At 33.2% G+C, this 13,623-nt stretch overlaps 3 protein-coding genes across 3 annotated transcripts; 2 read left to right on the forward strand and 1 right to left on the reverse strand.

Moving 5' to 3' along the window:
- Positions 1-123: 123 nt before the first annotated feature.
- LOC108319069 (uncharacterized) lies at positions 124-3,790 on the forward strand. Its single transcript, XM_017550090.2, has 5 exons — positions 124-388; positions 483-586; positions 734-847; positions 3,238-3,321; positions 3,494-3,790. Exons 1-5 carry the CDS (start codon positions 124-126, stop codon positions 3,548-3,550), a joined length of 624 nt encoding a protein of 207 aa, XP_017405579.2. The 3' UTR covers positions 3,551-3,790.
- A 1,505-nt stretch (positions 3,791-5,295) lies between these two features.
- LOC108319011 (probable methyltransferase At1g27930) lies at positions 5,296-6,588 on the reverse strand. Its single transcript, XM_017550007.2, has one exon. It carries the CDS (start codon positions 6,385-6,387, stop codon positions 5,539-5,541), a length of 849 nt encoding a protein of 282 aa, XP_017405496.1. The 5' UTR covers positions 6,388-6,588; the 3' UTR covers positions 5,296-5,538.
- Positions 6,589-10,517: 3,929 nt separating this feature from the next.
- LOC108318982 (non-specific lipid transfer protein GPI-anchored 1) lies at positions 10,518-12,540 on the forward strand. Its single transcript, XM_017549977.2, has 2 exons — positions 10,518-11,080; positions 12,109-12,540. Exons 1-2 carry the CDS (start codon positions 10,732-10,734, stop codon positions 12,318-12,320), a joined length of 561 nt encoding a protein of 186 aa, XP_017405466.1. The 5' UTR covers positions 10,518-10,731; the 3' UTR covers positions 12,321-12,540.
- The last annotated feature ends 1,083 nt before the right edge of the window (positions 12,541-13,623 follow it).

Below are 13,623 nucleotides of genomic sequence, written 5' to 3' on the forward strand. Positions count from 1 at the left end.
ATTTAAATTATTAAAATGAAAAAGACAATAAGATCCTGGAATGAACGCCTGTGGCAGGGGCATTACTGAGAATTCACATTGGTCCTTATCGAAAAAAATCTGTGTTTTGCGAGGGTGATGGAGATGCTTATATGCATTGCTACTCCGAATTTATCGTATGTTACGGAAACTAGACAGAAAAAAATGGCGTGCAGGAGCATGCTTCGTTCATGGATTCTCGCGGAGCCGTTTCAATTCCAAAATCTTCATTTGAATTATAACAGAGGCGTTAGGGCAGGTCCGTTTCGCCGTGGCAGAGGAGTAACCCTTCGTTGCTGCCACAGCGAGACGCCGTCGTCTCAGGACGATCAAGGTCCGCCTCAAGAGGCGGTGTTGAAGGCCATTTCCGGTAATTGATTGAACTGTTTAATTTAATGTATGCTTAATTTTAATTGAGAGATTGAAACTGAAAATGGTTAATTTATTTTATTGCATTTCAACAGAGGTGTCTAAGGCGGAAGGGAGGGTTGGGCAAACTACGAATATGGTTATTGGAGGTACTGTGTCGGATGATTCTACCAATGAATGGCTCACTTTGGACCAGAAGGTACTATTTCATGAATTTGTTCATTGATGGTTCTCTTTGCTTAATGTTGCTTTTAATTGTCTATTTTGTTTGTACATTCTGGTACTTTTGATTTTTGTTATTCCCTTGGCATTGCAATACTTATGTGTTATAATGTGTGCTGCACAGGTGAACTCATACCCAACTGTTCGAGGATTCACTGCAATAGGAACGGGAGGTGAGGATTTTGTGCAAGCCATGGTTGTTGCCGTGGAATCCGTAATACAGCAGCCTATTCCTCAGGTGTGTATTCATACCCCATACCTCTCAGCACTATTGTAGAAAGCAACCAAAGGGAGCTACTAAATTCTGCCACCTATACGGCACAAATATAGCCCATTCTAATTGTATTGGAAATTAGAACTGTAACATATACATATCTGATGTATATTTTTTTCTTTTTACGATTTGTGTGTTACTATTATTACTTTTAGGCTATTTCTTGAACTTTTTTTGTCTAAGATAGTTGTTTCTTGAACTTCATGTGATGATTGTTGATGATGAATACCATTTTTGTTTTTTAGGCCTGTGAATTGTCATTTCCAGTTGGAACTATACATTCTTGCCTTATGTTCCAATGTTGATTTAAAAAAACCAACGAAATAAAAACCAGCTAATTGCAATGATTGTTACAAATTTTCATCTGTATTAACACTATCTAATTCAGTATCACATTCCGTGCAAACAATCAATATTTTTACATCCAACTTTGGAAGATCATTGCATCTGCAGCCTTTGTTTTTGCACAGGATTGCTGCCACGGTTATTCAAAGATCATATATGAATATATATAATTTATCTACAGAATAGTTCTTGGGCCTGGGCTGTAAGCTTACAGAGCTGTCGCCAATAGTTATAACAATACCAAACTACTACCTATTGACCTTCGTAATAAATCATATTTACATTTTATTATTGAGGTAAGAACCAAGAAGCTTGAGAATTGAGATACATCCAATATAGAGATAAAAAATAAGCATTGAAAAGAATAAAGGAACTGGTCTTGCCTGCATTCTAAAGGAGTGTGATCAGGGGGTTTCACACAGTGAAAACACTTTGAAGCTTGTGCTGATAGTTTCCATTATAAGGTGTGTGCCCCCTAAACTCTCTTCTGGATGTTGCTCGTAGGGAAGGAAAACACAATGAATATAATTTTAAGAACAAGTTTTTAGAGTTTCTTTTGAGGTGTATTGCCGGTAAAGTCCTTCATGGATGTGTTCAGAGTTTCCTACGTAAGTTGTATTCTCCCTAAATCTTTCAAGCATGCTGCCAAGGTTTCCAGTATGAGGTTTATTGCCCCAAAATTTATTGTGGGAGTTGCTCAAAGGAAAGGAAAACACAGACTTTTAAGCATGTGCTCACACACACACACACTATCAAACATGTGTTTAAAATTTCCAAATGGTGTGTCCCTTAAAATATCTTTTTGAAGTTGCTGAAGGGAAGGAAAACACACACGACACAGTCTTTGAAGCGTGTGTTTTTAAATTGAGGAGGAGAAATATGAAGGAGATTTGCACCAATAGGTAGAGTCAACCACATGAGTGAACTTCATATCACGTTCAATCTAAAACTTTGACACTACAGCTTTGTAGGTATTCACTTCTATGTTGCTCAACTTATCCATTCTCATTCAATGTGAAACTAAATAAATAAGAATATTCATGTGTGTACCAATATATGGAATTCATCCTATGTCTCCTCGGTTTCTGTCCTCTCAACATTGTACCAAAAATGTACCAACCTCCATGATTTGTTTTGTCACTAATCCTTTTAGTAGCACCAAAAGATAGGGACACAAACTAAATAATCACCATGAGTGTAAGAGTCCTGAAAAGTATCTCACTCCTGTCTCTTACAGTGTAAGTGCCTACTCACACACAATTTAAATCTAGATAGCGCACTGACTAAATAATCATCATCTATGTAATAGTGCCGAAGAAAAGTATCTTGCTCCTCCCGCTTACATGTGTTAGTGCCCATTCTCACACTCAAACTAAGTTTTGCTGATCTAAAGCATAAATCTAGACGTTAGCGTCATCCTATTGCTAGATGGATTTGCTTGTTATCTTGTGATGGATATATAATTTGCCCTTATTCTCCAATATTTGGATAGAAGTTGAAGTCATGCTCTCCTAAAACGAACAAATGTTACTAGGTGGGTATATAATTTGCCTTCATTTCTATTTGAACTTTCTTTTACTCAAGATGTTTGGGAATTCAGGTAAACGCGGCTTTATTTAACTTTTTTTCGATAACCTCTTATCAAATGGAAGATTCTTCATGAGTTTAATTGGGAATCTTATTGAAATAAATCTTAACAGGATGTGTTTTCATAACCATCTATTTGAACCTAAGTAAAATTTAAAATAAGTTAAGAAAAAGCTAATAGTAAGATCATACGCCACTTTCGCAAGCTCTAAATATGATTTGTCCAAACGCTCCCACAATATATGGTTATTGATATTTTATGAAGTATTAATGTTTTACCTTATAGGTGTGAAATTGCCTTCAAGGGATTGTTACAGCAAGATTCTGGAATATTGCATTATTAACTCGATAATATAATACTTGTATCTTTTTATTTGGTTGCTGATGTTCGTATTTTAAGAACGTTAACTTGTCTGTTACAGGGACGTGTGAAGCAGAAGTTATCTGCAAGAGGCAAATATGTATCTGTAAATATTGGGCCTATACAAGTTGATTCTAGTGAACAGGTTTTTCTCTCTTGTTTACTTGTCTCTTTTCCTCTTGTTGAAGTAAACTTTTGTAGCCTTTTTCCGCTAAAGATGGATTTATTCGGGAAAAAAGAACATGAAACCCCCCATTTGTCCTGCAAATGATTCTTGGTGAATATGTCATGATGTGGAATTTTGTTGTATTTTTCAGGTCCAAGCTGTATATAATGCCATGAGGAGGGATGACAGGATGAAATATTTTTTGTAGTATTAGATTTTGTATAGAATGATGTGTTTCCAGGGGATGAATTTACACGTCTGCCTTGAAGTGGTTAGGCGGATTTTGTTCTTTGATTAACCCATCATATATCATTGCAATCATTATGCAAATTTGACCTCTGCTGTATCTTAGGAAGATGTAATGTGATTATTATGATTTATTACCCATAGTTATAATGTTATATACATTATATCCTAGTAGATTGGTTCAGTTTAGTTTTCTACGTTTCATTTAGTCTACGACATAATTGGAAAAGGACAGCGAAACGTGCTATGAAATATCTATTTCACTGTTAATATGGAAATTGTTTCGGTCGTAGAGTCGAGAATTTTTACAAAACATTCATTCACAGGTTCTGCTTAGATTATAACACTTTAGTTAATTTCCTTCACAGGTTCTGCTTACATTATAACACTTTAGTTAACTTTCTTCTGTTTTCTTGATCGTCTGGACAAGTATTTGTCAAATAACGTTCAAAGTTAGTAATTTAATGGTTACAATAAAATCTTAAATTCGTAATAAAGAGTTGTATTTATAAATTTTGATATGAATTTATAATTAACAAATTTTTAATCATGGCTCATTATATATATATATATATATATATATATATATATATATATATATATATATATATATATATATATTTTTTTTTTCTCAACATGATATTTATCTATATTTTAAAGAAAAAATTCCCAAAACGATGTAATCAACACTTAAATTAAAAATGGTTGAATTTCTCTTTTAGGTAATCTATCATTTCTGCTTTTGACACGAAATGAAAATCCATTGCGGAATGTGAATAAGAAGTGGATGGGAGCAACATCTGAGAGGCGTCTTGCAACTTTCAATTAAAATGCTCTACCTTGCTCTTTTTCCACGATTGGCACCTTTAACCAGCAATTTTGTTTGCTTATTCTTTCTTCTTCTTGCCATTTCTCTTTCAATTGTAACTTCTATTAGCATTACATCCTTTTCTTTTATTTACTTCAAATTATTGTTTCTTAAATGAGATACAAGAAAATGAATGGACAAATATTATTTACAAAGGATAACAACAAAGGGAAATAAATTCATGTTATTTATCATGAAAAAAAAATGTAAATGTTCAAGCCAAAAGTATCAGTTTGATTTTAAGTTTCTAGTTCGAATCTTTCAAAATTGATTGAGTCTATTCACAAAAGTGCATTTCATAAGTTTTAGTTTGTTTGGTGCTTTGTTAGCAGGTTCTATAACCAGTATGATAAATAGTTTACATTTCCTTTTAATAGAATATTATTATAATTACCAACACCTATAACTTATTAACTATCAATAATATTCGGTTATGAGACAACTTAATTGTTCTAATCAGATTTAAAAACCAAGTTGTGAAGGTATCTTTGGTTAACTGAAATCTTCGACATTTTATTTTTCTAATCATGAATTTATTTTAAAAATAAAAATCATCTCTTTAATAAAGATTCAAAGAATATTTCTTTTATCATTTATTTAAGAGTTCAAAACTTTTACAATAAAATATTTTGACATTTTCAACCAAACACAAATCAGGTTACAAAAGGCATTTAAGAAGCGATGTTGGGTATGAAAATTCCTTTTTCATCTACTGTAATCAAATTTTCAGGAAATTATAATTTGTAGGAGTCCTCTTTTTTAGAAATAATACTATAAATATGTCTAATATGACTAAGAAGTTTTTTAAAATGTGAGACAAATTAATTTAAAAATGTTCATTTAAATTTGACTAAACATTCCCTCACAGTTTCTCAAATTCATAAATTCAAAATAAAACAGATTCTCAAACATGAGAAAACAGTGCTTTGGTCTGGATTTGGAATGGCAAAAAGTAAAACATAGTAAGAATGAAAGAGAGAGTAAAAATATAATATAAAATTCGATGCACAAGATGATGTTGAATGATACTCTAACGAGAGAGAAAAGAAGAAGCAAAAAAGATGAAGAAGGTGAAGAAGTTTCTAGCAGAAACTAGAAGAAACGGTGTCGTTAGAAGGAGGAATCTGAAAGTGCCAAAGCCTTCCAGCACCATTCACCAAGTTCTTCTTACACAGAAATTCTTCCGCGTAAACCTTCTCCACCTTGCGATCCACGTCATGCAAGAACACGTGCGTTACACCGGCTTCCTTCCGGTTACGCGCCATCACAGCGGCGGAAAACACCGCCGACATCCGCCCCGGCGCCTCCGCGAAGTACCCCTTGGGCGCGTCGATCATGATCATGTCCCACTCCGTCTCGTAAACCTCGTTGGGGAGATTCTCCAGCGCCAGCTTGCACGCTTGGTTGCCACGAAGGTACGCCGTCGCAGGAGAACACGTGGCTTCGGAGCGGTACGAGGTGAGCAGCGTATTGGCGTCGCGAAGCTGCGTACGGTAACGGACCGTATGAGCCCGCAGGCCCGGCGCGTCTTTCAAGATCGAGTGGACCCACTTAGGATCCTCCTCGAGGAACACCGTGGTGCCACCCGGGTTGAACGAGGCCCACATGAGGGAATCGTGGCCCAGCCCGAAGATAAGGAAGTTGCATGGCCGGCCCAGTGACTTTATCACGTCCAGACTGATCTTGATCTCCGCCACCGATTGCTGCGGCACCACGCGCGAGGTCGCGTAGTGGAGAATGGCCCGCGTCTGGATCGGTGCCGGGTCGTAATTGAATTCTTTTCGGGTTCGGATCCCCAGCGTGCTCGGACACAGGTAGGCGGTTTCCGAAGATCGGCCTACGGTTGAGAGGAAAAAGCCCAGGACAATCAGGCCCACCACGGCCAGGCCCAGCAACCACCGTTTCTCCTGTAACGGATAACGGCTCTTCATATTTGAACAGTTTTATTTCCTTCCCTTTTGGATCGCATGTATGTGATGATGGTGTTGATTATGAGTGTGTTCTTTATTGTTGTTGATGTGTTATGGGAGATGTAGCATGAAGGAGTGTTTGGAATGATGGAGTTTTGCTTTGTGTTTTAAGGAAAGGTGCTTTGATTTTGTCAAATGTGGAGAATTGGCAGCACTGCCAATATAAGGCAAGGTGACAAAAACAAATTGAAATTTATAATAATATATTATTATTATTATTATTATTATTTTCATGATACGATTTTAAGATATTTTTGGTATGGGTGTAAAAATGGAAATGGGCTATGGGTTAACATGCAAGCTTGAAAAAACAAGACCGAATTGAAATTTCAATCCGTCAACCCGTCTTAGTTCATTCTATCTAATTCATCAAATTGGTGGGTTAGTTCAACGCTGGATTGCTATTGATATTTATTTTTTATTTTTTAAATTAAAAGTTAAAATAAAAATAAATAAAAAGGTTAAATTTTTTATATTATATTTTTGTAAATATTTAATATTATTATAATGTAAATTATCAACATTTACAAAAATAAGTTATAACTGTTAACTATAATAGAGTAATTTAATTTACTTGAATAAAAATATTAATTGATTAATTAAAAGCTTAAAAATATTTATATAATTACATATCTAAATATATATATATATATATATGAAGAAATTTTAAAAAATAAAAAATAAAAATAATGAAGCATTCTAATCCGTTTTTTATAACAGATCAGCCCAACTTAACGTGATTAGTTTTGGTGGACCAAACCAAAACCAAATTAATCTAACTATTTCATAATCTCTAGTTTTGGGTTTAATTTAAAAATAATAATAAAGCGACACACACGTTTACATTCAATTAATACGCCCTACAAAAATAAAATAATCATAAAAAATTAAATTTATATATTTTTTAAAAAATAATATCAAAATATAAAATAATTTTTAATGTCGAACTTTTTTTCTTTTAGTACAATAATATACCAATTTTTACATTAGGAATGTGGAAGAACATTCGACACGTGGCAGTCACTCTTAATAGAATTCATGCGTAACACTGCTAGGAATTCGGAAGTTCTATCCTTGTTTTTCATAATGAAATAACGTTATTTATTTTTCATGTTTTCGATTATTTTTTCATTAATGAATAGAGAGTATATTGAGAATCAGATAAATTGTGTAAAACTGATTGTTAATAAATGTGTTAGTGTTTAAAAAATTAAAGTAAACATTATTATATTAAAGTATACATTATTATATGAAGGGTTTCTTTTAAAATGTTTCATATTTTTATGTGGTTCTCTTAACAGTCAAGTAGTGCAGAGAAAAGTTATTATTCATCATGCGTATTCACGCTTCACCAGTCAATTAATATCATTAGTTTCCAAGTCCACTAACTACTGTATTTTAGTAATGTAAAAATAATGACACTGCTATCATCACTATAACAGACGATTTAAGAATCGAAATTTTAATGATATAAAATTATTTCATGAATAAATTACTGTCACCAACAAAAATATTAAAATTTGAATGAACTGAATTAATAAATATTTTTCTGACTAAAACTTAAATATGAAGGGAAACACCTTCCAATTAAACTTCATATTTTTTCTACGAATACAATACTTATTTACTTTATGATGAATTAAATTTCAATTAAAACAAAATTCAGATTTAATTAAAAAAAATATTTGTACTCTTACCATTATAGTTTTTGAAAACTTCATGTGACATTTTCAAAAATATTTTAAATGGAGTTATAGAAAAAATACAAATAGTCTCACATCAAATTATCTAATATGAGAAAAGTGAATCACCTTTTAAAAATCATACTTTACTTTTTTTTAAATTAATTTCATTTCACAAGCCGTTTTGTGGGATCGGGTTATATTCAAAGTTCATTTATTAACACAAAATCAAAGTCATGAATTATAGTTTATCGAATAATCTATTAATGTTTAGTTTCACAAACAAAATGTATATATACTTTAACGCGATGGGCTGTATTAGAAGTCTCCACTAGTATAAAAAAATGTTGCAACGTGTAGCGTTAAACATCAAAAACAAAAAATGTTAACGTTAAAAAAAGCAGATGACATTGTTGTAAATAGTTGTCCAATTTAGATGTCGATAAATTCCACATTCTCACATCATATAACCAATCAACGTTAGGAAAGAAGAATTCTAACATCAATTAACGTTGGAGTTCCTCTTTCTTGATGTTATATTATTGCATGAATAAACTCTTTTGGATGTTTAAAAGCAATATAACATCAGAATAACTCAATTTCTGACATCCAAATCAAGATAAATATCTTATGATAGACATACTTCGTCCACTAAATTCCATTTCTTAAAGAGTTTTTGAAACTTTTGTATCTTTCAAATCATAAATTTTATGTCTTTGAATTTCAATAAGCTCCTTCATCTCCACCATTTATGTTTTTCTTGTTCCTAGACTCATTTTATTTATGCATAAAATTTATAAAGTTTGAAGGAGTGATTGAAATTCAAAAAACAAAAATTCGAGATCTAAATTTCAAAATTGATCACAGAATTTCAAACGCATCTTATTAACAAAATCTAACTTTTTCTTGCTTGCAGACTTTTTCACATCAATGAATAAGTTTTTTTTATCATGGATAGGTTTTTTGATCATGAAGTAACTGTTTTAAATTTTATACATTGAAAATATGAATGTAGACGTTATATTATTATAAGAATTGCATAAGAATGACACACATGGACTATGGGCTGTCAATAAAGTAATTCAACGTTGGAAAAATGTAATTCTTACGTCTAATTGTTCTTATTCTTTAAAGTTTTTTATCTTGATTATATTGTGAGTTTTTTTTGAAAATGTTTTTTATATAGTTAATTTAAAGTGAGTGTAAACATAACTTTTCAATTTTATGTGGATTAGATTTAAAATTTATTGTTTAATATGATATAACTATTATATTTACTAACAGGATTTTAGAATTACTATAAACAAAAATCTTATCTCGAAATCATGAAGTGTTTAAATAACCTACACTAAATATTATTAGTTTTGAATGTATCACCTGGTTTTTATTTTTAGTATAGAAGTTACATGCTTTTGTTTTGTACGCATACATACATATATATATATATATATATATATATATATATATATATATATATATATATATATATATATATATATATAAAAAAAAATTCTTTTGTCAAAAGATTGAAAAACACTCCATGTACTTATAATTAATATATTATTTATTACTGATAAAAAGAACTTTGGTAACGATCGAATTTAGAACCTCACGTCGCATCTTATGATCATCAATGCGTTTCACTCTGGACCAGTATCGGCTCTGCAGTAAAATGGGTCGTGTGAACAGTGCAGAGAAGAAGCACAATTCGAAATAGAACTGCTGGGAACCCACTAAAAACTTAAAAAGGAAGAAGGTGAAGTTCAACACCCAACAACCTTTAAACCATGTTGCATGGTTATGCCACGTGGAGAATTAAATTGGGAGGTAGAAACGAGAAGCAGTGGTTGAGGAACAACGTTATTTATAGTATCTGTCTTTCCAAAAACTCCAAAGTCATAATAATCCCAATCTGTGACCTCTTCTTAATTTCACTCCAACCACTACCAGCTTCCTTCATTTATTTATTATTTCCCCTCTATATTCCCATAACCATCTTCATTACACTCCACATGGCTTTTTCAAAATTACTCTATTATTTATTTACACTCTTTAAATTATTATTATTATTATTTTATTACACTACTAATATCTCTGCTTCTAACTTTACCACCAAAGAATTCAAGTATTTATTCGCTATTAAAGATTATCGAGACCGCGGTCCAAGGATATTTAACCTCCTCGCCGCTTAACGTTCATTATTTCACGGACTTAATTATCATAAGAAAATGATAAATACATGTTATTTTATAATTATTTATTATGATAATATATAATAAAATGAAATTTAAAAATGTTTTTTTTTTCTTTCACGTGGGAACGCTCAGAAGAAAAGAGTGTAATATAGTAATTTGGACCAAACGTAACACGATACAACAAATACTGTTTGTACCATGTTCGTTGTTAAATTGGAATAATGAATGGTAGTTGAATTGTGTCGTGAAAAAGAGATTAACGGCGTTAAGGTACCGTTCGATGTTGCAGTAGGGAGACTTAATTGGACACCACCACCACCTCACCTAAGTACATTAAATAGAGAAGACCAGCCATTGCATTTCCCAAAATCACAAACACGAGAACGGACAGAGACGACAGAGACAACAGAGACAGAGGTTTCGTGACGATGAAGCGGCAGAGCAGAGTGTTTGCGGTGATGTTTGTGGTGGTGATGGCATCGTGTGGGTGGATGAAGGTGGCGGAAGGCGATGATTTGTCGACCAAGTGCGCGTCGGCGATTGACAAGGTTCCTCCGTGTTTGACTTTCGCGACGGGGAAGGAAGATAAACCGAGCGACGGTTGCTGCGCCGCAACTTCAAGCATAAAGCAGAGCAACCCAGAATGTTTGTGTTACATCATTGAAATGACTCACAAGGGTAGCCCACAGGTCAAAGAGTTGGGTATTAAAGAAGACAGGTTGCTTCAACTCCCTTCCGCTTGCAACATCAAGAACGCCAGCATCACCGACTGTCCCAGTAAGCACTTTCACCTTTTTCCAAAACCCATTTTCAATCTCTTACGCAAACACGACTTATTATCTCACACAACCTTTTCTTTGCAATTCAAAACTTCACCTTTTCATCTGCATCTCTCACTTCGTCACAACGCAAACAAACCATCCTTGCTTCAACTTTTTTAAATAAAGACTTCATGTTTTTACCCGAATCACATTTTCTATATACAAAATTTTAATGATGTTTTAATGTTTTTAGTCTCGAAGGAAAATCTTAGTTTTAGTGGTGTCCTTCGCTGTTAAGGTTCTGACTAAACAATTGAAAGTCTCATGGATACGTAAGATGTTCTTGTGTGAGACTTACCTTATTGAGGGGAAGTTCTACCTTCGATGACATATTTGTCGTTTACGCTATTCTGAAAGGGTACATGAATGAAAATGTTTTATTAGTTAGTGTGGACATTTTTTGGTGTGAGAACGCCATGAAGGTTAAGTTCTTATTTTGGTGTCCTTTTAGAAGGCCCATGGATAGTGATTATACTATTAATTTTTTAGCAACCAATTTTTAGTTTATTATATAATTATCATCTAGATTGGGTAAGAGGGCATCGACATTACTTTAACCAAGATTGCGTATATTAACTATACAGTCTGATTCTTGTCGCTAATTAAATTGATATGTGACCAAAGAACAAACCCAAGAGCTCACAGTTTCAATTTTAAACCATGTATCCTTCATTTGGAAAAGTAACAGTCTATAGTAAAAAACTCATAGGTGAAAAAATTAACTACTCTGTTGGCATCAGTACATTTGAAGCTTATACGAGTATTTAGACTACATATGCAAGTACAATTGCTATTTGTGTATGTTTTTAAAGTGTTTGATGGAACAAAAATGGACAGTTGTTGGTGTTTGATTGGTCAGTGGTTGTACTAATAAATTTGGTCACATGTCGTCAACCACTAATACTGGATTTCTGTATAAGTATAGTTACTGTATACTGATACTAATAATATATACGACATGGTATATGATTTTAATGTGCACAGAGCTTCTGGGTCTATCACCAAGTTCCCCTGATGCTGCAATCTTCACGAACTCTTCGAAGGTAACGCCTGCAACATCAAACACAGCAAGTACGACCCCACAAAGCCAAAACGCTTCGCATGGAAGTATGGTTATACCTAGTATGCCGATGATGATAAGTTTGACCGTTGTTGTGGCTGCAATTTCACCTGTTTTTGTGAGCATTTATACATGATGGTGGGAGGTTGAACGCTGTGATGAATGAAGGGAGTTTAGTCAGTGAAAGTTGTCGTTTTGTTTGCTGTTTTGGTTTTCTTTAGGACTTTCAATTAATGAATTGGTTTGCCGTTTGCATATGTGGCTTGCCATGGCTTCTCTCTCTCTCTGGGACCCCATGTAATGCTCGTCCTTCTTTTCTGCTTCCCACAGTTAATATTATTGAATTCTTGGTCGCAGTTCAGAGTCTTAAATGAAGGATATATAAAAAAATACTACACCCGAAGGTAAAATAGTTCTAAATTTTCCTTTTTTAATTATGTAAAAATAAAATATGTGTATAAGTATCCACATTTAAGAAAAAAATAATAATTTTCTGTCGAGTATTTTCCGTATTTCTATATTAGAAGTTACAATCTTTGAGTGAATTTTTTTTTTCCGGCTCAACAATTTTTTAAGTGGACCTTCAACTAATATTTAGTGGAAAAGCATAATTTAATGGAAATACATATGGCCAACATGGTAAAATTGGAACCATTAGATTTTTCGTTTCTTTTCCGCAAAGTAAATGTATAGACCTCCCTGTTATATATGATGTTCGGTAAAAATTCGAAGAAATGTTTTACGATTGTTAAAGGTGCTAGAATGGAATCAACTTATGTTTTTTTTTTGTTCTTGAGTAAAACCATTGCAAAAAACCTAGCAGTACTCTTTAAATATATGAATTATGCAAGGCCCTTATGCTGTGCTAATTGTTATGGATGGTAAAAAGTTTGGGACTCTAAAAAAAGATAACAACAAAATATGAATAGTGTGATTTAAAGTAAAAAGTACTTTAAACTAGAAAATCATTATCTTTAAAACAATGTTTGTTTTTGTGGATTTATTGGATAGGAGTGATGATAAGTATTTCGGTTATTGGGGCTGAGTCATCAAGTTCTTTCACAATTTGTCTTCTAGCCGTCCGGTTTCGTTCCAAGTTTTGTTGTCCACTTCTTCCGTCCGGAAGGGAACTTGTTAAAGATTCCGATGCCAAAGTCAATACAGGAACCATTTGGCGATTCAATGAAATAATAATGAATGTGCACTAAATACAACCTATCTACCACTCACCTCTGACTTGTATTTATAGTTTTCGCCATGAGCTTGAGATTAGTGAAAAGTTAATCACGGTCCAATTCTAGCCCAATAGCTCTAATAACTATTTACCTTAATCTTAGTCTTAATGACCCCGTTACCAATAGGCCAATATTGTGCAGTCATCCGGTCCGTACGGTACACAGTCATTACTCATTCGAGTGGAAGGATGAACGGTCGAGTCG

Source organism: Vigna angularis, chromosome 2, assembly GCF_016808095.1.
Source record: "Vigna angularis cultivar LongXiaoDou No.4 chromosome 2, ASM1680809v1, whole genome shotgun sequence".
Classification (NCBI taxonomy): domain Eukaryota; kingdom Viridiplantae; phylum Streptophyta; class Magnoliopsida; order Fabales; family Fabaceae; genus Vigna; species Vigna angularis.

Bases quoted from the DNA above. Each gene is read 5' to 3' on its own strand.
- LOC108319069 (XM_017550090.2), top strand. From the start codon at position 124: ATGCTTATATGCATTGCTACTCCGAATTTATCGTATGTTACGGAAACT. The intron at 389-482 runs GTAATTGATTGA...GCATTTCAACAG, and splicing joins GGTGTTGAAGGCCATTTCCG to AGGTGTCTAAGGCGGAAGGG. The intron at 587-733 runs GTACTATTTCAT...TGTGCTGCACAG, and splicing joins GGCTCACTTTGGACCAGAAG to GTGAACTCATACCCAACTGT.
- LOC108318982 (XM_017549977.2), top strand. From the start codon at position 10,732: ATGAAGCGGCAGAGCAGAGTGTTTGCGGTGATGTTTGTGGTGGTGATG. The intron at 11,081-12,108 runs GTAAGCACTTTC...TAATGTGCACAG, and splicing joins CAGCATCACCGACTGTCCCA to AGCTTCTGGGTCTATCACCA.
- LOC108319011 (XM_017550007.2), bottom strand. From the start codon at position 6,387: ATGAAGAGCCGTTATCCGTTACAGGAGAAACGGTGGTTGCTGGGCCTG.